Here is a 27,980-nt window from a genome sequence, read left to right as displayed (position 1 = left end):
AACTTCAATTTCTGTTCTACCATTTAGTGTGACACTTCAAAGCACTTGGAAGAGCTGCTTTATAGTAGATCCATCTGGAGACCTGCAATCAACACATTTGGGGCTTCTGCTGTCTGTACCCAGCCCTCTAAGGTATCAGAGCATAGTAAACACATCCTGAGTCCCAAATGGTGGGGTGACAGCCATTGTTGGTACCTGAGATTTTAGGTGGTAGTGTAAGCAGATAGAGTAGGGAGTCCCTGGAGAAAGAGAAGCATGCATGGCTTTCTTGGCATAACAGAAGCAGCCTAAGCTATTTTGTGATCTAAATCTGGCCACAATGCCTGCCCTGAAACAAGTCTCAGTAATCATTGATATTAGGGGCAGTAAGGGAATGCAAGAACAAAGGAAAAGCAGTCAAGGAAAATAGTTAAGCTATAAAACAGAATCCTAGTTCCTCCTCAAGGGATGTACATAACAATGTGATACAGACTTTGAGTTCCACAAGAACTAAGGCCCCCATCTAGAAGGAGGATGGAATGATGGTGTGGACCCTCATGATTCAATCAACTAAAGCTTGGACTCTGCCGACTGTGGCCCGAATTCTATGCTGAAGTCTGCAATTCTCAAGCCCCTTCACAGTATCAATGTACCTTTAGCTTAAAACTTCTCCAAATTTGCTGCTGGGAGGAGACACTGCTTTGGCAGAGATCACTGGTATTCTAACTTGTTGCAAGAAATAATAAAGGCTTCCTTCTCCTTATCTTTGGCTTGGTTGTGTCTTTTGGCTCAATACCCACCAAGAGGTGAACCCATTTTGGGGGGGTAAAAATAGATTGTTCTGTTTTTAATTGAAATTTATTTTTGTGTTTTAGAAATATATATATCACTATACAAATTGATGATTATAGAGCATAAGCGAGGCTAAAGTAGGAATTTAAAATTTTGTAAAGTTCATTGATTAGAGAAAATATTTTTTAAATAATAGTACACGTGGCTAGGATATGGTGAAAATCATGGTGTTCCTCTAATGTGGGAATCGTTGGTATATGAGAAACTGGTGACTAAGTAGTGAATGAACTAGTGGATTCAGTAGATATAGAATAAACTGTGCTAAGCGAGTCAGGCTCCAAGAGCCCCTTCGTTCTCAGGAACACGTACAGAAGCCCACCATGCGCCAAGCCTGCCACGTGCAGGCAGCAGCGTGCATGGGATCCACGCCCTACTAAACAGGCCTCAAACCAGGCCCAAACCTTGGGGGTCTACAGGCAGGAGTGTGAGAGGAGAAGGTGGAGCCTTGTGGGGGCGTGGCCAATCCACCTGCGGATGCGTGCGGGGGCGTGGCTGGCGAGGGGCGGGCCCTAGCGGCGGAAGGCGGAAGCTGCTGAGGAGTCATCTGATCCGAGTAATATGGCCGCTGCCCCTTGAGTCTGGCAGGTGCTTGCCGGGAGCGGGTCTCGTGAGCTGTTTGGCAGCCAGGGGCAGGTGTACGGAGACGGGGTCCAGGCCCGGGTTCCGAGGCGGCGCGCGCGGCGGAGCGAGACAGGAGGGCCCGGGGCGGCGTGGTCCATGAGCCGGTGCCGGAGGCAGCGCGGAGCCGCAGACTCCCCTAGCCCCGGCGCGGCCCGGGCTGCCGCGGGCTGAGGAGTCGCGGGGCTCCGGGGAGCGCCCCGAGCTGCCACCATGAACCCCGAGAAGGACTTCGCGCCTCTCACGCCCAACATCGTGCGAGCCCTCAATGACAAGCTCTACGAAAAGCGGAAGGTGGCAGCACTGGAGATCGAGAAGTAAGAGCCGCGGGCACCCGGGATGGGGTGTGGAGAGGGGAGCCGGGACTCGGCCCTGGCTGTGCAGGGGTCTCGCTCCTCCCGGCAGCTCCTCACGCCTTTGCAGCCGGTGTTGCTACTCCAGGCTTCAGGCCCTTAGCGCTGTGCTTAAGAGCAGGAGATTGGCAGTCCCAGCTTTGCTTCTGACTGTGTGATTGGGACAAATTATTTAACCTCCTGGTGCCCCAAAGGTGCTGATGTGAGAATGAAGCCAAGTAATGTATGTGTGGTGCTCTGCACAGTGCCTGGCACATGATGCATCCTCAGTGTGGTCTCCATCAAAATGAGCAAATCAGAGAGTGGCCTCTGATGCGAGGGAGATGGGAAGCAGGAGAATTTGCTAACGATGTTGACCTGCCTCATTTCTTAGCCAGCTTCTGAGAAGTGAAAGGGGCAGTAAGTTGACTAAGTGGAGAAATCAGGTCCAAGACCTCAAGGCTCAGAGGGCTGTTTATTTTATCTCTGCCATATCACCCTTCCCTGTTCTTGTTTCTGAAGTCTTATTACATGTTCAGTAGTACTCTCTTACCTGTGGAGGGTATGTCCCCGGACTCCCAATGGATGCCTGAAACCTTGGATGGTACCAAACTCTGTATATACTGTTTTTTTGTATACATACATATGTATGATGAAGTTTAATTTATAAATTAGGCACAGTAAGAGAATATCCTAACAGCCAGCATCACTAGTCTTGCACTTTAGGGCCGTTATTAAGTAAAACAAGGGCTACTTGAACATAAGCACTGTGATACCAGACCGTGGAGCTGATAACCCAGACAGCTACTAAGTGGGTGGGTATCATATACAGCATAGATATGGAGGAAGGGATGATTCATGTCCTGGTGGGACAGCACGAGATGTCATCTCACCACTCTGAACAGCATATAGTTTAAAACTTACAAATTGTTTATTTCTGGAATTTTCCGTTTAATATTTTCTGACCTGCTGTTGACCGCTGGTCACTGAAACTGTGGATAACAGGGTTCTACTGTATTTTTAACTATGATCTGACATTTTGCTTTTTTTTTTCAATTACAAAACAAGGTGTTTAACTGGGAACATTAAGATTTTTCTGCTGTTATTTTACGTTTGTATTTTTTTTCCAGCCAAATCTTTGTGATGAAGTCAGGTGGGTGGGTAATTTCAGAAGAGTAGAAAGAAGCAGGCTGTGAAACTGAAAGAATAAAAGTCTAGATTTTAGTTTTGCCTTGTCCAGTAGGGTAACCACTGGCCATGGGTGGCTATTTACATTTAAATTATTAAAGATAAAATAAAAATTTTATCCAGTTCCTCTGTCACACTGCCCGTATCGCAAGTGTTCAATAGCCACACGTGGTTGTTGGCTACCATATTGGACAGTGCAGATTTTAGAACATTTCCATCACTGCAGAATGCTTTGTACAGCTCTAATATAGTCTGCTGTGTGACACTCATTCTTTGGCCTCCAGCAAATTCCTTAACACAGGGTTTCTTAACTTCGGCGTTACTGATATTTTTGGACAGATAATTCTTGTTTGTGATGGGCTGTCCTGTGCATGATAGGATTTTTAGCAGCATCCTGGGTCTCTGTCCACTAGACACCAATAGCTTTGTGTCACTTGTACAACCAAAAATGTCTCTCGACATTGCCAAATGTCCCCTGGGGATGGACAGTCACCCCAGTTGAGAACCACGGCCTTAACTGCTTTGGGTTTCAGTTTCTTCTTCAATTAAAGGGCTTGGATTTTGCTAAGAGGACCCTCTCATTCAGCTCTAACATTCAGTATGTCCAGAACCACCTAGCTGCTTCTCTCATCAAGCATCACTTTTTTTTTTTTTTTGGGGGGGGGGGGGTGCGGGGCTGCACTGTGTGGCTTGCCTGCACAAGTTCCCCGACCAGTGTCCTGTTTGATATGTTCCTCAGAGTATGTGTTTCACAAATTGCTCGGGGTCAGAGGGACTGATTTATGCTTCACCTGAGAGCTTTCTAGTGTCTCTGCTTATAAGGACACTGATCCTATTGGATCAGGGCCACACCTGTGTGAGCTCATCTGAATTACTTTCTTTATAGGCCCTGTCTCCAAATACTGCCACCAGGGTTGTATGGATTGGGGAGGTGGAGAGGGGGAACAATTCAGCCCATAAGGTTGGTCATTTTAAGAAGTGATCACGTGTAAAACGCAGTCTGCCTTATTTGGAGGGAGGAGGATTTGGCCACTGTACATCCCTCATCTCATTATTTTGTGCAGCTGCCCTATGATCTAGGTGGTGTTACCCCATTTCACTGATGAGGAAACAGAGGCTCCTTGAGGGTAAGTAATCTTCCCAAGCTTTCACAGCTAGACCCTGGATTAAAAGCCCAGATTCATCTGTCTCAAAAGACTTCCCCACTACAGTGAATGGTTTTCCCTTCCAAAAGGGAGACATATACTTAATAAATTTCATACTTGAACACCCCATGGTAGTTTTAACTGCCAGTTTTGGTTTTCTGGGATCCATCTATCTGCTTGGGTGAAAGAGCCGATACTGCACAGGGTGCTGGAGTGAGGGGTTAAAATTCCTAATAAGAGGAGCATGTTTTATCCTCTCAGACACTAGAAATGAGGAGACACATGCTTGGCTCGACTGAAGGACCCCAGACTCTAGACTCTCAAGACTGGGCTGTGTTAGGTGACCAGGATCCGATGGCTAAATGTCTGAGCCTGTTGTGCACAGGCCTGGAGAGCCTTTATCCCAGGCCTGGCTCCAACACTCCCACACAGCTTTCTCAAGGATAAAGCCCTGAGGCTTAGATTTTAGAATGGCTGTGGCAGGTTTTGCGGGCTCTCGGTCTCAGGAGATATTGCCACTGATTAGTCCCAGGGACAAGGTTGGTGAGACCCCAGCCCTGCTCTCCAGGAGAGTCTAGAGTAAGGAAGAAATGCCAACAGGTGCTCTGATAAAGGTAGTGGGCGCTTCCTCAGCTGGGGGTGCGTGCCCCACACTGTGGTGGCAGGACCCCCTCGCTGCAGGCTGGGGGAGACGATGTCCTTCATGGTGACCAGGGGTGGGCTCACTGCCAAGTCTCTGGTGTTCCTGAACTTTGAGTTCCAAAAGGCAGCAAATGGAGGTGCCCTGGCCAGGTGCCCTGAGAACACTGAAGCCCAAGGGGGAGCTCTGGGATTAGCGCTCCCGAGTGATACGTCCCTGCCTGCTGGGGAAGGCAGGGTGGGAGAGGCTGGCAGGGGGAGCAGGAATCCCTGGGGCTCTGTGATCAGATCAAGGTTGAACTACTGAGTTTGCTCTTGCTCTTTAGAGCCTACCACCTCTGTAGGGAGACACTATTTATTACCAAGTGGCTTCAGACAGATTTTGGAGTATGGGTCAGAATTCCACCCAGTAAATTGCTTCATCCAGGGGCACAGACTGGCAGCCAGGGGCTGTGTCCTGCTGGCAAACCTGTTTGGTTTGACCTGGATTGCAGCGTATTTTAAATCAAGAAATTTCACAGTGAAGTTCAGGTTTCTGGCTTCTGTTAAAAAACGGAAAGACGTGACTCTGTGCTGCCCACATTCCCACACAGCAGATCAGGGGGCCCAGGGGCTTATCCTCTTCCCCTGGCCAGGCCCTGGGCTCCCCAGTTTGCTTCCTGTGTTGGCAAGTTCTCTACAGCCTGTCTTACCTCCCTCCGGCCTTCTCACTTGTGTCCTTCTTGGCCCCTGTAAGCATTTGAGTTTGTGACCTTGGGTTTAACCTCTCTGTGCCTCAGCTAACTCATCTTTTTTTTTTTTTTTTTAACATACAATAAACTGCATATATTTAGAGCGTACAATTTGGTATCCCAGTCTCCCAATTCATTCCCCCCCCCAACCCTCCCCGCTTTACCCACTTGGTGTCCATATGTTTGTTCTCTACATCTGTGTCTCTGTTTCCACCTTGCAGACCAGTTGATTTGTACCATGTTTCTATATTCCACACATATATGTTAATATACGGTATTTGTTTTTCTGACTCACTTCACTTTGTATGACAGTCTCCAGGTCCATCCATGTCTCTAAAAATGTCCCAGTTTCATTGCTTTTTACAGCTGAGTAATATTCCATTGTTCATATGTACCATATCTTTTTTATGCATTCATCTGTTGATGGACACTTAGGTTGCTTCCATGTCCTGGCTATTGTAAATAGTGCTGCAATGAACATTGGAGTGCATGTGTCTTTTTGAATTATGGTGTTCTCTGGGTACATGCCCAGCAGTGGGATTGCTGGGTCATATGGTAACTCTATTTTTAGTTTTTCAAGGAACCTCCATGCTGTTCTCCATAGTGGCTGTATCAATTTACCTTCCCACCAACAATGCAAGAGCGTTCCCTTTTCTCCACATCCTCTCCAGCATTTACTGTTTGCAGATTTTCTGATGATTCCTATTCTAACTGATGTGAGGTGATACCTCATTGTAGTTTTGATTTGCATTTCTCTAATAATTAGTGATGTTGAGCAGCTTTTCATGTGCCTCTTGGCCATCTGTATGTCGTCTTTGGAGAAATGCCTATTTAGGTCTTCTGCCCATTTTTTGATTGGGTTGCTTGTTTTTTTGATATTGAGCTGTATGAACTGTTTATATATTTTGGAGATTAGTCCTTTGTCTGTTGATTCGCTTGCAAATATTTTCTCCCATTCTGAGGGTTGTCTTTTCGTCTTGCTTATAGTTTCCTTTGCTGTGCAGAAGCTTTGAAGTTTCATTAGGTCCCACTTATTTATTTTTGTTTTTATTTCCATTACTCTAGGGGGTGGATCAAAAAAGATCTTGCTGTTATTTACGTAAAAAGAAAAAAATGCACATTAAAAACGTGCTGAGTGAAAGAAGCCAGTCACAAAAGGCCATGTATTGTATGCTTTCATTTATGTGAAATGCCCAGAATAGGCAAATTCCCAGAGACAGAAAGTAGATTACTGGTTGCCTAGGGCTTAGGGAAGGGCACTGGGGGAAATGGGGAGTGACTACTAATGGGGTAATCTCTGTGGGAAGATGAAAATGTCCTAAAATTGGTTGTGGCCACAGCTGCACAATTTTGTGAACATACTAAAACCCATTGAATTCTACACGTGAATTTATGACATGGAATAATATTTCAATTAAAAAAATAAGAGTGCCTGTAGGCTGTGTTACAGTGTGAGGGCAGCACTCATGAAGTGGTCACAATTATTGTCACGCGAGATCCAAACATATCTCCTGCTGTCTCGGACTCGTTTCTCCTTCACAGTCTTTCCACTGATTATACCCAGTGGATGCTCAGTATATTTTGTTACCTCACTAACTCTTGGGCCTTTTCAGAAGCTCCGGGGCCTTTCCTCAGAGGCAGATGTTCCGCTTTTTCTGTTCAGTTATTGGAGACTAGTGAGCAAGTGGAAACCAGATGACTTAAATACTCAGCAAAACAGATGGAGGAGACGTTTACGTGCCAGCTCCTCGTTGGGAAATCGCTGCCTGGATATGTCGCCTGATGACAGTGTGTTGCATAGAGAACTGGGATGGGTCATTGGAATTGCCGGGGGAAAAGGCAACCTGAAGTCCAGGCTGAAAGTTTTACAGCACAGGAGTAAACACAACCCTGGATTATCTTTCTGTCCTTCTTGAAGCCAGGAGCAAAGCAGGTTCTCAGTCAGCAGTTAGTGAATGAACGTGATCTTGTTTGATGTGTGTAATGTCACTGCTTGTCTGATTCTGACTTTGCACTAATACTGTTACATGAGCATGTGCAGTGCAGAACACAGTACGTGCATTATTTTATTTAATTGTCTAAAAATAGCACAAAGCCCCAGCCAAGTCTAAAGACACAGGAATGTGCGTGCAGAGGCTGAAACCTCTGCCACCTTCCGGCCAGGCCATTTGGACATAGCCAAATGAATGGAGATTGGGTTAAACGAAATAATGCGTGTAAAGTGCCTGGCACCCAGCAGGTATCCACAGGTGGGAGCTGTGATGTTTGAAGAGAGGATAGTGTAACATGGAGGATTTCAGACCTGGTGTCAGAAAGACCTGGGTTTCATTTCTGCACCTACCGTCCGTAAGTAGTGTGACCTTGTGTGTTTCGTAACATCTCTGAGCCTCAGTTCTCCCCATCTGTAAAATGGGTACTAGAGTACCTAGCTCCATGGGCTTATTCTGAGGTTTAAATGAGATGATGCATGTAAAGCATCCAGCACATTACCTGGCATGTAGTAAGTGCTCATCAAATGGTTACATCTCTCCTGCCTTAATGGTAGGAAACCAGCCCTAGACCTTCATTTCAACATCTCAAGTATGTACCTCATCTGTACACCCGTGTGTGGTAGAGGAAAGCTTGAGAGATGTCTGAACGCTAGACAGTGGGGAAAACGCATGGAGAAAGCTGCAGTTCGGCTGGGGCCTGAGTTCTGCATAAGGGAAGTACGCTCTGTAATTGGGTGTGTGTGCTTTGCAGCTGATGTGGTTTGAGAAGATGGGCGGGAGGAACTGGTGGACAGTTGAGAGGGCCTGGGCGTTGTAGGTGTCAAGGTTCAGATCCTCTGTGACCTCAAGAAAGGGACCTGGTTTCCCCTAAGGCTCTGTTTCAAATCCAAATGATGGGATGATAATTACAGAAGGAGGTTGTGAGGAATAACTGACCCCTGAAATACTTGAGTGTGTTCTTGGAAAGCGGGCAGCTCCCCAGTCCTCGTGTGGCCTGTGGTTGTCCCCGAGCTGCGTTACAGAGGCCAAGGGGTCCAGTGCAGGGCTCTGGTTGTGTTGCTGAGACGTGGCCCCAGGTTCTCCTTGGGTGAGAGACAGTTCCAAACACGACCTGGCCTGTCTGTGGCTCTTCCTCAGTCAGGGACAAGGCAGTTGGTGTGGCACTTTGTGAAGTTGAGAGCAGGGTTGAGACCTTGGAATTGGCCAGCATCGGGATTGTGCCTCCTGGGGAGTGGGTGTTCCTACCATCCTGTGACACCTCTGACTGGTTGAGAATGGAGGCTCTGAGCAATCTCTAGTGGGCACTTCGTCAGCCAGGGTTTTTAGAGAAACGAAGCAGAAGCAGATCTCTTCTCTGGGACAATGAACAGCCTGTGACCCTAATGTCAGCAGTGGTCACAGGGATGTGTGATCGTAAGTTTCTGTGCCAAATACTAACTTCAAAACTAGTTCAGAGCCACCAGCTGTGGCTTACAACGTGGTGATGAAAGAGGAGACGGGCTGTCCTTTTGAAGAGACGCTAGCCTGGAAGTGGGGGAGCCCAGATTTCAAACTTCACTTCCCCTGCTTCCCTTTGTAGTTGCTTTTTCTCTCTGCCTGTCCCCTGTGAAGTAGAGAGACCAGGTCCTGCTGATGGGGGCTATTTGGGGCACTCCCAGGGGGTTGGAGCATCCTTTGCCCCTCAGCAGGCGTGTGTCAGGTCACATCCTGGCATCTGCATCTGTCTCCAGCCACAGCTCTGGGGACCTTGTCCTTCTCAGTGTGCGTTTTGAGATCCTGGTCGTGGTGCCCTTTGCCCCTACTAACTGGAATTGTAAACTAGGGGTTAGGCCCGGCCAAATACCATTCTGATTTACCCAACAGGTTAGGTGTAGATCAGCAGACCACCCCTTGTCAGCAATATGGGAACACAGGGGTTTGCCCGTGTTTCCCTACAACTTGTCCTTCAGCCCTGCCTGCCTGGACAGATGGGTCCCTGGGCGGATGCTTCCTGATTCCTCACCTATAATGTGCAGCACTCTAGACGTGGGGAGAGGGCTGGTGCTCAACAGGCAGAGATTCCTGGCACCAGTCTGTCCTCAGGGACTCTGTCAAGGAGCCGTGGAGCTAGAAACATGAAACACGTGATAAAGAATCCATGCCATTTGATGGTGCAGTGCTGGGCACGGAGTGCGGGGTGGCCGAGTCCTTCAGCATCCAGAGGAGACATGCTCCTTCCTGGATGGTCAGGAAGACCAGGGGGTTGCATTTGAGCTGGACTTTGAAGGCTGGCTAGGATGTGAAAGGGAGCGGGAGCTTTCCCATAGAGTGGATTGGACAGGACGTTTCCAAGGAGTAGAACAGCAGGGCCCAGGCTGGAGGGGAAAGTTGTGCTGGGCTGCTGAGCAGTAAGACTGGAGAGGGCGGCCCTGTCTTGATCGCCCTGAGTGGCAGGTTGCGTGTGGACTTGATTCGTGGGACAGGTCTTCCTGCTGTGGCCCCGGGGGTGACCCACAGGGCCAGGACCAGTGCTCTGTGGGCTGATGGTGTTGGTAAGAATACGTTCTCACAGTTTCTCCTCCAGAAAGAACCACTGTCTGTCATTGTCTTGTTCTCCTAAACACTGGTGATATTCTTCCCCCAAGTACAGATAGAGACTTGGGGTCCCAGGCCCTCAGGACTTGAACGGGCCTGTATTTGTAGCAGCCTGGGGTGCCCTGAGTTGTGTCCTGGTAGGATGTGGGGTGGGGGCTTCCAGCTGGTACAGAGCAAACAGGAAATTTGGGGGGGGGTTGCTGAACACAAACATTCCCCTTGCCCCTCTCCCCCCTTCAGGAGACCCTGTTACACTTGCCAGCTGCCCCCCGACGTTCGTGCCCGTTCCTCATGCTCTCCCACCATTCGGTCCCTGTCAGCCTTTGTAGACTGCAGAGTTCCCTAAACACTCTTCACATCCCTACCACCCACCACTGCACATCACGCGTACCTTCCGTGGCTGCTCACAGCTGCCCAGAGCAAAGGCCACTTCCTTTGCCAAGCACGTGCGTGGGCACAGCCTCTCCAGCCCTGTCCTCCATCTCTCCTCCACCTGTGTCCTTAGTTCTGCCAAACCAAGTGCCTCTCTCCTTCCTGTTAGCCGTGTTCATGCTGTTCCCTCTGTCTGGGCTGCCTCATCCTGAACGAACACCTATTCATCCTTCAGAACCCCTCTCGAAAGCTGACCCTCATGAAGCCACACCCAATTTCCTTCCCACGAAAGATGTGGGTCACGCTCTTTCTCGCCTGCCCTCTCCTTACCTTGCACTGTCCTCACCAGATGATTTTCTCTCTTTTGCTCAAAAGTCCTTAAGGCCTCTCTTGTTTCCCCTCCACAGAATTCTGGCAGAGACCCCCTCGGGCAGGCAGTGCATCCCCTTCGCTGGCTCTCCAGGGGGGAGGAGGGCCCTTTCCGGTGGCTCAGGGACCGTTTGTGACCTGAAACGAGGAGACAGGCGAGGAGGAGGTTCCAGGATGGGCTGTGCTGCTTGCGGGGCTGGGTCTCTTTGGCTGTCCTGCTGGCGCCTCATGGACGTCGTTACACCCACTCCCGGGGCTGCTGTAAGATGGACTGAGCAGAAGCTGGCCTGGCTTCCCCAGGAGCATCGCGGTCAGAGTCCCTGGGCAGGCTGTTCTGGCAGGAGGGGAGGCACAGCTGCTAGCAGTGGCTTTAGTGATCCCCACATCCTGGACTCCTCAAGAACAAGGAGACAGAAGATCTAGATCTCTGTGGAATTTAGGAAACAGGTGTGGAAAACTCAAGCTAGGAAAAAGTTACTCTCGGTTTTCAGAGGTTAACACCAAGGCTATGGGCAGTGTGAAATGTCAAATCCAGGCTCTTAGGATGATTTAAAAAAAAAAAAAGTTTGCTGCTGCTGCATTGGCCGGGAATCGAACCCGGGCCTCCCGCGTGGCAGGCGAGAATTCTACCACTGAACCACCAATGCCCCAGCTGTGAGCAGCTGTGTGAGCACCTCCCTTTAACCCCAGGCCCCAGCCTCCTTGTCTATCTGCTGATGCACAGAATGTAAGGCCAAGCTCGGATGCTGCCACATCAGCACAGCTGCAAGAGCAGAAGCTTAGGCTCCAGGGCAGGAGAGAAGGCAGGAGGCAGAGAGAGAGAGAGAGAGAGAGAGAGAGAGAGAGAGAGAGAGTGTGTGTGTGTGTGTGTGTGTGTGTGTGTGTGTGTGTGTGTGTGTGTGTGGCTCCAGGGCAGGAGAGAAGGCAGGAGGCAGAGAGAGAGAGAGAGAGAGACTGTGTGTGTGTGTGTGTGTGTGTGTGTGTGTGTGTGTGTGTGTGTGTGTGTGTGTGTGTGTGTGTGTGTGTGGCTCCAGGGCAGGAGAGAAGGCAGGAGGCAGAGAGAGAGAGAGACTGTGTGTGTGTGTGTGTGTGTGTGTGTGTGTGTGTGTGTGTGTGTGTGTGTGGCTCCAGGGCAGGAGAGAAGGCAGGAGGCAGAGAGAGAGAGAGACTGTGTGTGTGTGTGTGTGTGTGTGTGTGTGTGTGTGTGTGTGTGTGTGTGTGTGTGTGTGTGTGTGTGTGTGTAGTTGATTTGCCTTCAGATGTCAGGACAGAAACTGGAGCTCACGTCCTTCCTTCTCAGTAACAAAAAGCCCACTGAGACTTTGGGGACTTCCTCCTCTCTGAAGTGGGTCCTCCCATCCCACGTTCACATGGTGTGTTGAGCTGTTTTACAGCCCACAGGCTTCACCACAGCTTCCTGCTGGAGACTGGCCAGGGCTGGGAGATGCAGCAGGAGCCCCCTTTCGGGGGAAGGGTCCCCCAGCCAGTAGGGCCTCTGGGGAGACCCCAGCTGCGGCCCACGCTCACTAAGCAGGGCCGAGTGCAGAGATTCACAGCACCGTTGGCTGCTGCAGGCCGGGTGTGGTCGAGGCGCTGGCTCCTGCAGCAGGATCTCTGAGGGAACTTGCCAGGAGGAGGCCAAAAAGCAGCACTGCATTGGCCGGGAATCGAACCCGGGCCTCCCGCGTGGCAGGCGAGAATTCTACCACTGAACCACCAATGCTCTAGCTGCTTTCTCACATACCTCAGGGCTTTTCTCAAGGTGCTGTGTCTATCAGTAGTCAGAGAGCTGACACATCACTGGGCCTCATCTGGCTGGTTTGTCCTGTTTGGGAATCCAGCGGGTTTATTACACTGCTTAGGGAGTCGGCACCTATGGAACTGGCTTCCTCTCGAGGTTCTTGGTTCATCCACAGCCCTCAGCCCCCTGGGGTGGGCTTGGTGGAATCACATCCTATAAAGATCAAAGCAGGAGGCCCCTCACAGGCCACCTGTGCAGCCCCTTTCTGGAAACCCTGTCTCTGCGCCCACATCCACCAGCACAGGGGCCAGGCCTGTTGGAGTCACCTATGGCCACAGTGTCAGGCACAGAATAGATGCCCCCTGCGACTTGCTGGATTGAATCTTTATCAAACCCTATAATCTCCATTGAACAGCTTTTTTGCAGGAATGGTCACAGCCTCACAGCACAGCACATTTGTTTTAAATAGCGCTAATTACTAGCCAGTTCCTGACACTAAGCTGGAACCGCACAAACTGATACCTTTTGGACTTGACCGTCCTTAAGATTCTTTGAGCCAACTTGAGACCCCCATTTATGCCATAGGCGAGCAGTGTACCTGCCGTGATGGGCACAGAGCAATTAGACAGTGAGTCCAGGCAGCTGCTTTGAAAAGTCCATCATCTCTAAACCAGGCTCGTCACACTTTCAGATGCTACACTGGTCCTAGTCCTTCTCACCTGATGATGGGACAATCTACCCCTTCCCATCCATCTTAAAACTTCTTTTTAAGAGGGTTTTACACTCGTTCACCATCTCTTCACAACCCGTGAGCTGTTTCCCTGTTACCCATGATGTGAGATCCATTCTCCCAAATCTGAGCTGCCAGGCCAGCTCATCCAGTTGATTTCCTGCTGTTCTCTGGACCCAAGACACACTGGGCTAGATTCCCCTCCTTTCTTTTGCTCACGCATTTCCTCCTGCCTGGAACACCTGTTTCCTTCTCTCAGGATCCCTGCCTCCTCCAAGGTCTGGCTCAATTCCCACTCCTGGGAAGACGTCCCTGACCCCCAGGCCGCAGCTCCCCATCAGTTATCTGGGCCCCTCGTGCCCCCACGTGCCCACATGAGGTTTCTCACCACAGAGACCCTATGAGCTTCTGAAGGGCAGAGTGTCTCGGCCTTCATGTCCGCTGGGCTCTGAAGAGAGACACTGGTGCCTGACGCAGCCGGGCCCCCCTCTGCGCACCTCCACTCAGGCAGGGCCTGCCTTGGGAGCATCCCCTCAGGGTGACCACAGGTGCTGCCTCCCTCAGACCACCTACCTCTTCCTGGTAGCATCGCTCCCCAGGTGGACACCTTGCAGGCATCTCTACACTTCCTGTTCTTTTCCCTGTTGCATGGGCTCCTAATGCTTTTCTGTTTAATTTAAAACTCTCTCTCCCTGCTGCTTCCCACTGCCTCAGCCATATTTTGGGCACCTCTTCCTGACTCTGATAACTGTGATGTTCTCCCTTGGGGATATTTCAGTCTCCTTCTATCAAACCAGCCCACCCCCACCCAGGGCAGCCTCTCCTGGTCAAAACATAGACATGAACGTGTCACCCCATTGCTGGAAACCTTTCACCAGACTCCTCACCCTTCCCTAAATACACTGTGTCATTTCAGGGGCCCCTGACTGTAACCAGGCTCATCCCTGTGCCTGAGGTTCCCTGCCTTCCTTTCTTTACCTGGAAAATGCCTGATAATGGTTCCCAGATCTGTCTCAGATGGCATCTCCCCATCAGCCCAGGGAGACTTGCCGTGGCATTCTTATCTTTTTTTCTTTTTTCCTTTGACTGCACTGTGCAGCTTGTGAGATCTTAGTTCCCCGACCAGGGATCGAACCCACGCCCTCGGCAGTGAAAATGTGGAGTCCTCACCACTGGACCACCAGGGAATTCCCATGCCCCTGGCATTCTTGCTTTTGTGGTATTGCTTGTGCCGTGTTGCTACACGTACTTGTTTGTGTGTGGATGCTGCCTGTTGCTTGTGGGCCCAGTTCAGCACCATTCCTGGAAATAATGACACACAGAGAACTGCTTGGGCACATGAACCACTTGCAACACTGAACAAATGTTGAATGAAGACGGTGGATCATTGCAGTTTTTGGTCTCCAGCGCGACGTTCACTTGCGTTCTCTCAGATTCCCAGAAGTGAGGTTGCTCACTGTTCTTCATTCTGTTGTAGACAAAGGGAAACAGAGACTCAGAAAAGGGAAAGAACTGTGCCTCCCAGTCAGCAGCAGAACTGGGAAAGGCTGCCCTGAGACACCTGACTCCCGATTCCTCTTTCTAAACAGGTCATCTTACCCCCTTCCCCCCCGCCCCCCCAGCCAGCAGCAGCAGGAGCACCCTGATCCCACTGGTCCTGCAGCCCCTCTCTTCTCTCTCTCCAGGCTGGTCCGGGAGTTCGTGGCCCAGAACAACACCGTGCAGATCAAGCATGTGATCCAGACCCTGTCTCAGGAATTTGCCCTGTCTCAGCACCCCCACAGCCGGAAAGGGGGCCTCATCGGCCTGGCCGCCTGCTCCATCGCACTGGGCAAGGTGGGCCTTTCTCCTGGAGGGACACACTCACCAGCTGTGGCCTTGATTCTGACCCCTGAGCCCCAGCAGACTTGTGACTTCTTTATTGTCATTCTCGCCACACCTCAGACCGCAAGGCTGGTCTGTGGCCTTTTCACCCTGGTTCCTAGGTGTGGCCCCTGTCCCGGGAGGCTGACTTGCAAAGGATCTTATAGTCCAGCCCTCACTCAAAGGCTTGAGCATCTCCAAGGGAGCTGGAGGCTGGGTCCCCGGGGTCTGACCCATTCTGAGCTGTTTCTGCTCCTGCCCCATCGCAGGACTCGGGGCTCTACCTGAAGGAGTTGATCGAGCCTGTGCTGACCTGCTTCAATGATGCAGACAGCAGGCTCCGCTACTATGCCTGCGAGGCCCTCTACAACATCGTCAAGGTGGCCCGAGGTGCCGTGCTGCCCCATTTCAACGTGCTCTTTGACGGGCTGAGCAAGGTAACCACTCCTCACTCTACTGGGCTGAGCTTGTCTGACACACCTGACTTGACCTTCTGGGACCTTGAGTGCTGGTCTCCCTTTTCCTGGATGCAGGGGGGCAGATAAGCACATGCTGCCAGGGATGCTTGTTGTCTGTTCAATCTAATGATATAGTTTTTAAATGGGCTTGTAAATAGTTATGTTTGGTTTTTTCCCCACATCTCTGTTAATTTAATTATATTGCATTTTACAAAAGCATCAGTCCACCACAAATTGGAAGGGAAAAAACAGTCATTTGAGAGTGCTGACCTCCCTCCTAGAAGGTGAAGGTGGTGATTCCACAGTACAGACTGTATTTCCCCTGCAAGCAGAGCGTAGCCCATAAGCTCTAGAAAAAAGTCTACTTAAAAAGGCTTTGGGTTCCCTAATAGCTCATCAGGGCCTCTCTCGGTGTCATGGACGTCCCCTCCCTGAAGTCCTTTCTAGAGGATCAGGCTTGCAGCTGCTCCGTCCCCTCCTCCAAGAGTGGAGAGAGGACCCAGCATTGTAAGACTGGAGAGCACTGAGGAAGGCCAACGGGAAGCAACCACTTGACCGGTGGCAGCAGGTCCCAGAGGTCCCTGAGCAGAACAAGGGTCCGCCACATCTCGGCACCGTTGCCAGCTTCCGCGTTGCCCCCGTGCCTCTCCTGCCTGTCTTCCATCTGTGCTCTGAAAGGGGTGACTGTGTGATGTTCAGGCTCCCCCAAGGCCTTGGCTGTGGAACTTCAGTGGACTCCTTGTCTTATGTGTTGACTGTGACCCTCTCTCCACATGTGTCTCTCGTAGTTGGCTGCTGACCCAGACCCCAATGTGAAGAGTGGATCTGAGCTCCTAGACCGCCTCTTAAAGGTATTTGTACGTGGTCTCCACTTTTATTTTTAGCATCTATTTCTTTCATCTGTCTGTACGCTTATAAATTCTATCATTGGGATGCTCTTGCTAATTTAAAAAAAATTTTATTTACATATAAATATGTAAATGAAATAGTATATAGCTCTGTGAAGAGTGTATAGAATTATGTCACCAGCAGGATCAAAATGCAGAACCATTCTGTCACCCCTAATGTCCCCTCATGCTGACCCCACCCTGCCCCCAGTGACAAGGGCAGTTTATGTTAAGATCACCAGGGCGTTCAATCCAGACCACAGAGATTTAGGGTTTTGCCTTTTGATTAGTTCTCTTGACTTTGATTCCTGATTTCAGTTCATCTGTTTTGCTTGTCCTTCGGCCTGTGTGAGGAGGGATGCTCTGTGGGCCTCTCCTGCCTGACTCAGGCTCTGCCATCCTCCTCTGTGGCCGCCTGACCCCTGGAGCCAGCCCAGGCCAGGGATTCAGCCAGGTCAGGCAGCCCCGCCCCCGGCAGCTCACATGCCTCTGACCCACAGGACATCGTGACGGAGAGCAACAAGTTCGACCTGGTGGGCTTCATCCCCTTGTTGCGGGAGAGGATTTACTCCAACAACCAGTATGCCCGGCAGTTCATCATCTCCTGGGTGAGATCCGGCCCCTCAACGCCCTTTCTCTAGCCGTAATGAGCCTCTAGTTGAGTGAAGTCTGCTCTCTGGCTCACCTGGGCACTTCCTGTAGCTGCAGAGACACCTCATTGTTATCCCTCTAGGAGCCAATGACTCCAGATAATCTGAAAACACATTTATTCAGCTCTGCCCCCAAGCCCCATTGTCTTTGCCTCTGAAGAGGATGTGGTTCCTTCCTTGTCTCTGAAAACACCCAAATTTGAACCCAACTGTGCTCTTTCCAGCTGTCACATCTCTTCTAGCATTGCCTGCCTTTCCCATGGGTTCCCTTCCTGCACCCTCCCCCCTGCCCCGCCATCTGAACCACCTTGGGGTTCAATTAACGTTCCCCTGCACATTGAACAAAAACAACAGCTGCTAGCACCCCCTCCCCCAAGGGACACCCACAGTGCTGTGAAAAGCTGCCTCAGCAGGGCCCCTTCCCACTGGCCAGCCTGGAGGATGGGCAAGGAGATGCAGGTTCTCGAGCTGGTGACTTTCCCTGATGGTTTCCTCCCCTGGGTCAGATCCTGGTTCTGGAGTCGGTGCCAGACATTAACCTGCTGGATTATTTGCCGGAGATCCTGGATGGACTGTTCCAGATCCTGGGCGACAATGGCAAAGAGATTCGGAAAATGTGAGTGGAGGAGGGGAGGGGCAGGCAGCTGCAGAGGCCCCTCGGTGCGTACACATACCCCATACCCAACAGACAGGCGGCAGGAGAACACGAAATTCACCCTCCTCTCCCTGGCTCGTGTGCTTCCTGCTTTGAGGAGCTAAGAGCTCATCCACCCCCAGCTTCTGAAAAATGTCCCTCTGACAAGTGTATCCCATCCAAGCAGAGCAGAAATGGCGCTGGTGGAGGCTCCTCTCACCCTGGCTGGCATGTGCTATTTCCCTTCTCCTTTGCTCACTGTAGGTGTGAGGTGGTCCTTGGAGAATTCTTGAAGGAAATTAAGAAGAACCCTTCCAGCGTTAAGTTTGCTGAGATGGCCAACATCCTGGTGATCCACTGCCAGACCGCGGGTGAGTGTGTGAAGACCCCATCCACCACCACCTCCTCAGAAGCACCTTTCTCTCTCCCCATCTCAAAGAGAGCCCTGCTGGGAGTGTGAATCAGTGTGACAGTGGGTCCTGGAGAATTGTGGCTACTCTTACAATCTGCCACGAGATTGTAGTTCCATGTCACCCTGGTACCTGTATGTTCCTTTGGAAGGAAAAGCAAGGGCAAGAGTACTATTGAGGCTAGAAGCCGTGCCAGCCCTCAGCTCCCCTCCAGTTCTCCAGTCCCATCTGTGGGCATGGTTGGTGGGAGGAGCACTCTGCTCATGCTGACCTCCCGAAACCCGCCAATTCCTCTTCCAGATGACCTGATCCAGCTGACCGCCATGTGCTGGATGCGGGAGTTCATCCAGCTGGCCGGCCGGGTGATGCTACCCTACTCTTCTGGGATCCTGACCGCCGTCTTGCCCTGCCTGGCCTACGATGACCGCAAGAAAAGTATCCTTCACCCTGGAGAGAGGAAACGAGAGCAGCCCCAGAGGGGGCCAGGGGACCCTGGAGTGGGGGAGGGTGGCTCCCTTAGGATCCATCACACCTCCAGTAGCCCCAGGCACCAAGGCAGCAAAAGGTGGAGCTGACCATGGACAGGGAGAGCCAGGGCGGTGCCAGGGACATGGAGCTAATGCCGCTGTCCCCTAACCTCACCTGGTTACTTACAGGTCTGGAGCCGCTCTCCCAGGTGCCAAGTCTCTGAGCTCACACTGCCCAGCCTTGGGTGGGGGAAATCCCGTCGATGGGAGGTCCACCAGGAAGGGGCCCTGTGAGGAGACATGGGAGCATCTCGTGGGGTCCCCAGCGTGCAGGGAGAACAGGGACTCAGTTCAGCCTGCCTGTCTGCCCACTAACATACCCCTGGGTTGGGCTGCTCCTTACATCAGTGGACTCAGGCATCAAGGAGGTGGCCAACGTGTGCAACCAGAGCCTGATGAAACTGGTCACCCCTGAGGACGACGAGCCCGACGAGCCCAAGCCAGTGGTGCAGAAGCAGGCAGAACCCAACCCCGATGACTCCTTGGCAAAGCAGGAGGGCACCGCCAGTGGTAAGTGGGCTTTGTCTCCCGCCCCCCACCTCCCAGGGAGGACCACGGGGACCCAGAGGTTGTAGGACTTAACTTGGAGCCTCACTCAGCCAGCCAGGACTTCTTCCCATATCTGAACTCCTAATTCTGATAACAGCCCAGTGAGGTGGGAACTGCTGCTGTCTTCATTCTGCCGATGGGCACAGGGAAGATAAGTACAGCCACTAGGATCTGACAACCTGGCAGTCTGCCTCCGGAACACATAGCTCTTAACCCTTTCTGGCTTGAAAAGCATTGCTGCTTTCCTTAATCTTTTCCTGGGTTCAGCTGCAGTTGATGTAGAAAGGTTTGGAGCGTGGCAGGAACAGAGTCGGCAGGGCTCACTTGAGTCTTGGGGGTAGACACCCAGTAACTCGGAAGCTGGTTGCCTTTCCTGAGCCAGTCATTCTCAGGGTGGGAGGGTTAAGGAAGTACCAGCTGTGGTTTGTTCGGTCCTTGGAAATTCTACTGCTCTCCTTCAGACTCCTTTCCGTTAATGTCTTGTTTATCCTTAACATGAAGGAAACCACTTTTATGTCAATTGGAGTCTGGGGTTTGACTCTCTAAATGTTTTCTAGAATTCTAGACTTTTTTAATCTCTTGGGCCTCTGTCTTCACTGAGAGATCACCAATCAGCTCTGGGGTGATGTTCTCCTTTGCAGAGTCAGCCGAAGAGCAAATTGATGCAGAACCTACTCAGATCTTTAAGGCTAACAGGCTGATGTCTGGAACCTGCCCCCAGAAGCCAAATGAATTTCTAAACCATTTTCTCCCATTGCCTTTCTCGGGCTTCTTCTGAACACCGGAGCAGAATGTCAGGCATGCGTGCCCCGTGGGCCTCCCGCCATGGATTTGGCTGCTGGAGTGGAGCAGCATTCTATGCTGGACTGTCTCAGGTGTCAGGTTACAGCCGTGCCAGCGCCACGGTGAGCCCGAGCAGCAAAACAGCTGGGGGCAGATGCGTGTTCGGCTGGAGCATTGGTGGTTCAGTGGTAGAATTCTCGCCTGCCACGCGGGAGGCCCGGGTTCGATTCCCGGCCAATGCAGCTCATTTAACCTTTTAGACAGTTTTCCTAAGCATTCCTAAAAACAGCTTCTGGCTCAGGAGAATCTTATCGTAGATCAGGCTATATTCACGCAGCTTGGCTCCAGATTTTACTGCCTCATAAACAGCACTTCAGCAGATGCAGAGCTCACTTTATAGTAGTTCCCAGAGATGGCAACGGCTAATTCTGGGGCTCCACATCCACTCCAGACACACTCAGCTGATAACTAGCCACCACTTTCCCAGCATACCAGGAGAAGGTGCCAGTAATGCGAGAGTCAGGAGTTAGTTACTCAGTCTTCGGGTTCCTCCAGCCCTCTCGCGTGCTCTGCCTCTGCTCCTCTCTTCCAGCCCGACGAAGGCAGGAGCCTCCTGCCTGGTCTCCCTCCCCCAGTGCCCCCGTTCGCGGCTCAGCCTGCCTTGTGCATCCCACAGCACATTGCGTTCTCCACCGCACACCTCGGGGCGAGCCCCACAGTGAGGCCTGTCAGCCAGGCCCCCTGCATGCGAGTGCACGTGCACACACACACACACACACACACCCCCTCGCACACACATGTGCTTCCCCCTCACCCCTCACCTCAGGGCTCCAGGCAGGGCAGGCCCTCGTTCGTGCCGTGCTGCTCCCAGCCCCTCCACGTGGTCTGGTTCCCCTCCGCCCTGCCGCTTGGGGGGTCCACAGAGCAGTGTCCCTTCTCTGAGTTTCTGAAGGACTTGATGTGTCCTCCCTGTCCCCCTCCATGCCGTTCCCTGATTGTCTCAGGTCACAGACTAGAGTCCACAGTCAGAACTGCCTGCCTGTGCATCCTGGCCCTGCTGACTTCAAGTCTGTTGCCCTTGTCCAAGTTGCTTGGCCTTTCCACTCCTCGGATTCCTTATTCATTGACCAGGGCAACAATAATACTACCGAACCTATGGTGTGATTGTGAGTCTCGGAGGAGATTTTTGCGTGTAAAGCTCTTAGCACACGGCATAGGCCACACACTCCCAATAACAGGTGCTTCAGTGTCAAGTTGTTTCAATGTCTGTTTATAATGAGACCCACGACGTAGCAAGATTGTCAGGGGCAGGGCTTTTGATCCCTTGTCTTTTATCATCAGCTTTGCCCAGGTGATAATGGGCCCCCAATGGGTCCTAAATGAGGGACCGTAGAGGGTCAGGGATGGAAGTTCATGTGATGAGAGGAGCAGAGCTGTAAATACAGTTTCCAGTGGAGGACTGGTGACCTCCATGGGTGAACATGAAATGGAATCCACGCATTTGTACAGCTTTGATGGGACTGCATGTGTCAGCACCCTCTGTGGACACTGCAGATGTAAGTGAATCAGACCCAGGACCTGCCTGCAAGGAGTTCAGGGACAGATCCTCAGAGGAGTGATCACGTGACACTGGACGTGGTCACAGAGGACTAGGGGCACCAGGCCAGGCTTCGTGGAGGTTATTTGAACTGGATCTTTTTTTTCTCCTTCACTTCCACTCTCCTCCAACCCCACCCTCATTTTTAACTCTGGTTATAAGAGAAAGAGACACATTCCCTGGAGAGATTTTGGAAAAAACAGACATTCCTACTGGCAGAAGGTAGGTTAAATACATTGTCTGGCAGATACATTTGGCAGTGTGTATCAAAATATTTAAGAATTTATCCCTAGGAAATAGGTATAGATGTGGGTCAGGTTTTTCATCCTAACAAATGTTAAGCTCCGTTATTGTCCTGACAAGCCTCTGGTGCAGGCACTGACGTTATCGCATTATACAGGTGAGGAAATGGGGGCAAAGGCAAGTGCCTGCCCAGGGTCACACCGTGAGTGAGTAGGAAAGTCAGGCTCAGACCCAGGCCCAGGGGCTCCTCAGTCTGGGAATTGATACCAAAGGGCAACCAAAGATGCTCAGCTTGCCTGGGAATCCCAGAATTGCACAGTAAAACAGTGTCTCATTTGTACTCATCAACTTGGCAAACACTTTAAAGATTACTAATATCCCAGTGTGAGGCATTGGTGGGGGTGGGGTGAGGGGATGACTGCTCGCATGTGTGTCAGTAGAACCTTCCTAAAGGGCAGCTTGGCGATATCTATTAAAGCAGCAGGTGTCTGACCCGCCCGCTCAGCAGCGCCCTCTAATGGAATCGTGCAGAAGGGAGCACAACGAGATCTGAGTGAAAATTAGGAAACAATCGAAATTAATTTGAAGCCAGTTTCTGACATCGTATCATTTCATCTATAAATGCGTGTGTTTCCAAAAGGCAGGAGAGAGGAGGCCACCAGTAGTGGCAGGGAGCCCCAGCTGCTGTTCCCAGCTGGCTGGCCCAGGCCTCCCCATGTGTCCTCCTCACCTTTCCCCAGGCCTGTTCCAGTGGACAGTGGGCGGCTCAGCAGGCCCATCTGGCGCCCACAGCTCCTCCTGCCCCCTCCGAGCTGTGCCCCGTCCCCTAGAGGGCTTCTGGGACCAGAGGGGACAAGTGGCAGCTCAGAGCTTTTCTGTCCGACATGGAACTCAAGGCCCCCTTTACTGGAGAACTTGGGAGGTCCATAGTCCACACCTGGAGTAGCACAGCTTGAAGACACAGTAGGAAGTTAAAAAAGCAAATTGCAGAAGATAGACTCAGATCCCATGTATGTTTGCAAAACAAAAAGTAAGATTGGGAAAAGACGAGAGGGACCCTTGCCTAACCAGTAAATTAGTGAGTTATCTGCGCAAAAGCAAGATTGAAGGTTAAAGAGAAAAGGGGACTTTGCTTTACTGTTTGGAATTTTTAGAGTGAGACTATGTTTTACTTGTATACTTTAAAACTTTTAAGAGGCCAAAGCTGATACCATTTGAAAAACAATATAAATGATAGTTTTAATGTGTAACCCACAGAATAAAATAAATATCTATGGGTCAATGATGGTATAAATGAATGGATGGATGGATGAATAAATAGGTAAATGACAGAGAAGGGACAGCTCTTCTATATAGAAGAATTCCAATTAATAAATGTAGAAAGAAGGAGGAACATAGAAAATCACCATTGGTCAAACTCCATAATAATAACTGTTGTAGGCAAGATCCAGTGACGCATGCTAAAAACAGCAGGGGAATGTTTGAGGGGAAAAAACCGTATGTTTGTCTAGTCTTGAGTATCTCCCCCAAGACGTTTATTCATTACAAAAAAAAAATAGTAACTTAACAAGGGAGAAACCTGGTAGGTACTACCGTAATTGGGTTATAAGGTTAATATCACCAGTAAAGAGACAGACGGACATCGTGTACGCCTGATATGATGCACTGAGAAGGTACGTCACTTCAGAGGCATCTTTCCAAAAATGCGTAGCCTTAGCCTAATCGTGGAAAAACATGAGACAGGCCCAGATGGAGAGAGAGTCTACAGAGTAACTGACCAGGGTTTTGAAAGCATGCTCATGAAAGCTATGGAAAGGCCGAGGAGCTGTCACAGATTTGAGGGGACCAAGGAGACAGGACAACTGCAAAGGACATGAGTGGTGAAGTTCCGATTAGGTCTATAGTTTAGTTAGTAATGTTGTATCAGTGCTACTTTCCTGGTTTGATAATTGAGCTATGGGGTGTATGACGTTCCTATTAGGGGCAGCTAGATGAAGAATACGGGGAATTCTGTACTATTTTTGCAACTTTTCTGTAAATCTAAAGTTATCTTAAAGTAGAGTTGTTTTTTTTAATTTAAGAAAATGGCCATCGCACCCTTGTCTCCTCTGGTCCTTAGCAACCTCTAATCTGCTTTTTTTTTAAATTAATTACTTTTATTTACTTATTTATTGGCTGCGTTGGTATCTCATTGCACTTTTTGATTTACATTTCCCTTATGGCTCATGACGTTGGGTGCTCCAGAAGTCACTTGTAACATCCATTGCCCTTGAACCAGCAGCCCCTTCTGAGATTTCCCAGATGTGTTCAGTACTGGTGACCCCCTCCTTGTGAGATCACTGTGCCTACAAGCATGGGTACTGTCCAAAAGCTTTGGGGAGTGAGTAGGCATTGGGTCTTCAGGGCTCCAGAGCCACATCCCTTTCCAAGAGCCAGAATCAAGTTGTGTGTCCTTGTGACAGGGGTCTTGTTTCTTCTAAAGATCCCAACAGCCTTTATCATGATGCCTTGTTCCTCTTTCTCTCCCCAGGAGGGCCCGATGGTTCTTGTGACTCCAACTTCAGTAGCGGCATCAGCGTCTTCACTCCAGCCAGGTAGGTGGTTTGTTCTGGCCAGGGCTGTTTGTGCAGAGTGAGCAGCCGAGGTCTCCCCTGGGCGCAGGAGACCGCAGCAGAGCCCCGAGGCAGACTTGGTTCGGGGCCGCCACCTGTGGGACTCAGAAAGTGCCTGATGAGAGAGTCCAAAGAATACTGAGCAAGCCCACCCAACCTGGTCCTGATGGACACAGAGCCTCTGGGAGGGATTAGGAGCTGTTGGGGGTCAGTAAATACGAGTTGTAAGTATGTAGCTAATGCGTGGTGACTACAGGGAGACATTTGCAGATGCCTTTGCCCAGCCCCTTTTGCTTGTCCAGGATAACACGAGGCTGATGAGACTGACCAGGGGAAGGCCATTCAAGGCGAGTCCATAGCACAGGCAGGGAGAGTGCATAGCCTGGGGTGCAGGAGCCGTCCTCTCCCAGGCGCCCAGGTCGGCTGTAATAGCACAGCCTTCCACGTGGGGGCAGTGCAGGCCAAACAGCCACATGATCCCTGTCCTTGCCAGCCCCCTCCATACGCTGCAGGATGATGACATTCCCCTGGGAGGGAGTTATCTCCGTTCTGTCCCTGTCTGAGTCCCCTGGACTTGCCCGACGTCGCTTTTTCCTTGGGCAGGATTGGCTATGGGGCTGGAATGGATGGAGGTTCTCCTATAAGGGGTTTCTTGCCTCTGAATTTGACACTGAATGTGGGTCCTGGGGGAACGGGTCACTTAGGAAGAGAAAGTATGTGCTTGACCCCAAGAGACTCTCTTCTCAGACCCTTAGGATCTTTTCTCCTTTTATATCATTTTTTACATTTATTCTTATCTCTGAGGACCTTGTGGGTGTTTTCAAAGTGAGTCCTGATGATAGATGTAGACTATACCCAGGACCTCTCCCACATTGTTCAAGCAAGCCAGTAAACACCATTCATTTATTTGTACTTATTCGTCACACACGTCCAGAGCCTGTGTTGAACCCTGCAGATTCCAAGATAAAGATACAGCCCCTGAATGTGGTCCCTGATCTTGAGGTTCTCCAGCGGGGAGGCAGAGAAGTAAGCAGGAAGTTACTGGCAAGGGTAGTGATGGTTGTGCTGGGGGCTCAGAGGGTGTTGGGGGCCGGCGTTGGTGCCCCAGCTGAGGCTCGCTGGAACACTGGTTGACAGCCATGAGTGCTGGGGGAGGGCTTCCTGGGCCCGGCTGTGCCCAGTGCTTTGTGTCGCATCATCAGGTTTTGCTGGTGTTTAAATCCCACGGGGTCAGTAGTAGTGTTACCTCCTGAGGAGGGACAGGAGGGCGGGGCAGCTGTGTGAACGGGTTTAGGAGGGACTCTGGTGGGTGCAGACCAGTCAGGGGGCCACCGTCACATCCCGGTCAGATGGGATGGAGGCGCAGACTGAAGAGGTGGCAGAATATGGAGGAAGTTGATAGATTTGAGATGTTTTGAAGGTAGAATTGACAGAATTTGCCGATGGATGGCATGGAGTGAGAGGAGGGAAATGAGGAAAAGAAGAACTTCTAGGTTTGGGGCTTGAGCCAGATCAGGGCATCCTGGTATCATTGGCCAAGCTGGGGCGGAAGGAGGAACAGGTGTGTGAGTGGGCCTGTCAGGAGCTGAGTTCAAGGCGGCTCTGAGCGTTCCCCCAGCAACAGTGAAGCAGGTTTGGATGTTGGAGTGCGGAACTCGGGAAAGAGGTCTGGATGGAGATGCAGGGAGACTGGCCTGTCCTGCAGAGGTATCTGCTTTAGTTCCGAAGGCCCTGGGAGTGAGGGGGCAGACCTGTGGTTTAGAAGCTCCTCTGGCAGTGCCGGGGAGGGTAGGTGAGGGAGGGGGACAAAGTAGCCTTGTCACTACCCTAGGCCACAGGGAGGGGATGGTCATGCTCCGTGGGGGTGGGGGAGGCCCCGAACGAGCAGAGACCAGACGTCACTGAGTGCCCCGTGGGGGCGGGCACCACTCTGCTGCCTGACTTGGGAGACGGCAGTCTGTTTGCCTAAAGGAGGCCTTGGTTCCTGTGCTGCAGCCAGGCGCCACCTGGCTGGAACCAGTGCCTCGATTTATACCAGTCATTCAGCAGCAAACGCTGATCCTACCTTTGAAATTAAAAAAAACAAGAACAAATTATTTAGTGCTTTGTTTCCCTCGAGAAGAGGTTTCCTCGTGGCAGCTGCCAGTCTGAGTCGCTAACTGTGCCAGAAAGGAGGGTGGCCTCCAGAGTCGTGAAACCTGAGCCTGGGCCCCCCACCCGCTGGAGACGGCAGCTGAGGACAGGAGGGTGGGGTGCCTACTTCCGCCAGTTGGTGCTGCCAGAGGGGACTGAGCCTGGGCGAGATGGCATCTTCCAGGGACTGAGAAACATAGCCCACCCTGTGGTCTTCCAGATGCGCTGCTCACCCAAGGTGCCACTTTGCTCAGTTCAGGCCAGCCAAGAGCAGCGGCCCAGCTGGGGACCCCTCCCGCGGCAGCGAAGTATCCCCGCCTGGCAGAACACTGTCAGCGAGGTGATACTCTTGAGCCTCTTCGTGGTCACTGACCCCTTAAGAATCTGATGAAAGCTCTGTGCCATCTTCCTTAGGCACAAAACTCTGAATACACTTTCAGAGGTTCAGGGATCTCCTTGAAGGAATCCTTGCACCCCAGATTTATTTATTTATTTTTTAATCTTTTTTTTTATTATTTTTTTTAATTTTTTTTTTTTGGGGGGTACACCAGGTTCAATCAACTGTTTTTATACACATATCCCCATATTCCCTCCCTTCCTTGACGCCCCCCCCCGAGTCCCCCCCACCCTCCCTGCCCCAGTCCTCTAAGGCATCTTCCATCCTCAAGTTGGACTCCCTTTGTTACACAACAACTTCCCACTGACTGTTTTACAGTTGGTAGTATATATATGTCTGTGCTACTCTCTCGCTTCTTCTCAGTTTGCCCTTCACCCCCCGCCCCCTCCCATACCTCGAGTTCTCCAGTCCATTCTCTGTATCTGCTTCCTTGTTCTTGTCACTGTATTTTTTAATCTTTAAATCCTCACTTGGACCTAAACACAGGGAGAGTAACTGACCACTCAAGAGCATCAGTCTCGTCTCCATCCTCATGTCCCCTCTGTCCCAGGATGCTGGGAGAGCCCCATGCAGCCTCCAGTGAACAGTAGCCACAGGGGAGAGCTACCTGAATGAGTAGGGGCGACGAGGTCACAGTAGTGAGGAAGGGCCCCAGGTAGCGGACCCTGGGTTCCTCTACCCCCCAGGAGCATGAGAAACGCACGTGGAGTTGGAAACCGGACTCCCTGGGAAGTGGGGGGAAGGGGAATGGAGGCACTGTGCTCGCAGCTGAGGAAAGGGTTAAGGAAGAATAGTATCCACCTCTTTCTCTCCATCCCTCCCCTTCCTCCTCTCCCTCTCTCCCTGTCTGCCTGTCTGATGCTGTTTATGGGCACCAGGCATGTTCCTCATCCCCATCGTGGAATCCCGCTGCCTGGGCGCACATCCTGACTTCACCACGCCTGGCTGTGTGGCCCTGGGCAAGCAGCTTAACCTC

At 51.2% G+C, this 27,980-nt stretch overlaps 2 protein-coding genes and 3 non-coding genes across 11 annotated transcripts in view; 3 read left to right on the top strand and 2 right to left on the bottom strand.

Annotated features, from left to right (window-relative positions):
* The window catches only part of LOC130838462 (protein VAC14 homolog), an 84,370-nt gene extending 83,637 nt beyond the window's left edge, over positions 1-733 (top strand). For all 6 annotated transcript variants that reach the window (XR_009049673.1, XR_009049674.1, XR_009049675.1 and 3 more), the window contains one exon: positions 28-733. The gene's annotated coding sequence lies outside the window, so the exon portion shown is untranslated. The remainder of the gene's footprint in view (positions 1-27) is intronic.
* Positions 734-1,381: 648 nt separating this feature from the next.
* Positions 1,382-27,980, top strand: part of VAC14 (VAC14 component of PIKFYVE complex) — a 95,125-nt gene continuing 68,526 nt past the window's right edge. For both annotated transcript variants that reach the window (XM_057711269.1, XM_057711268.1), the window contains exons 1-10: positions 1,382-1,766; positions 14,947-15,097; positions 15,394-15,561; positions 16,371-16,433; positions 16,970-17,077; positions 17,626-17,735; positions 18,018-18,124; positions 18,464-18,598; positions 19,048-19,200; positions 24,393-24,456. In XM_057711269.1, coding sequence (XP_057567252.1) covers positions 1,663-1,766; positions 14,947-15,097; positions 15,394-15,561; positions 16,371-16,433; positions 16,970-17,077; positions 17,626-17,735; positions 18,018-18,124; positions 18,464-18,598; positions 19,048-19,200; positions 24,393-24,456 — 1,163 coding nt within the window. In that variant the 5' untranslated portion in view covers positions 1,382-1,662. The remainder of the gene's footprint in view (positions 1,767-14,946; positions 15,098-15,393; positions 15,562-16,370; positions 16,434-16,969; positions 17,078-17,625; positions 17,736-18,017; positions 18,125-18,463; positions 18,599-19,047; positions 19,201-24,392; positions 24,457-27,980) is intronic.
* Positions 11,367-11,437, bottom strand: TRNAG-GCC (transfer RNA glycine (anticodon GCC)). Its single transcript has one exon. It is a non-coding gene; the product is annotated as a tRNA-Gly (tRNA).
* TRNAG-GCC (transfer RNA glycine (anticodon GCC)) lies at positions 12,443-12,513 on the bottom strand. Its single transcript has one exon. It is a non-coding gene; the product is annotated as a tRNA-Gly (tRNA).
* Positions 20,194-20,264, top strand: TRNAG-GCC (transfer RNA glycine (anticodon GCC)). The gene has a single exon. It is a non-coding gene; the product is annotated as a tRNA-Gly (tRNA).

Source organism: Hippopotamus amphibius, chromosome 16 (genome assembly GCF_030028045.1).
Source record: "Hippopotamus amphibius kiboko isolate mHipAmp2 chromosome 16, mHipAmp2.hap2, whole genome shotgun sequence".
NCBI lineage: Eukaryota > Metazoa > Chordata > Mammalia > Artiodactyla > Hippopotamidae > Hippopotamus > Hippopotamus amphibius.
This window is presented reverse-complemented; position numbering and strand designations above follow the sequence as displayed.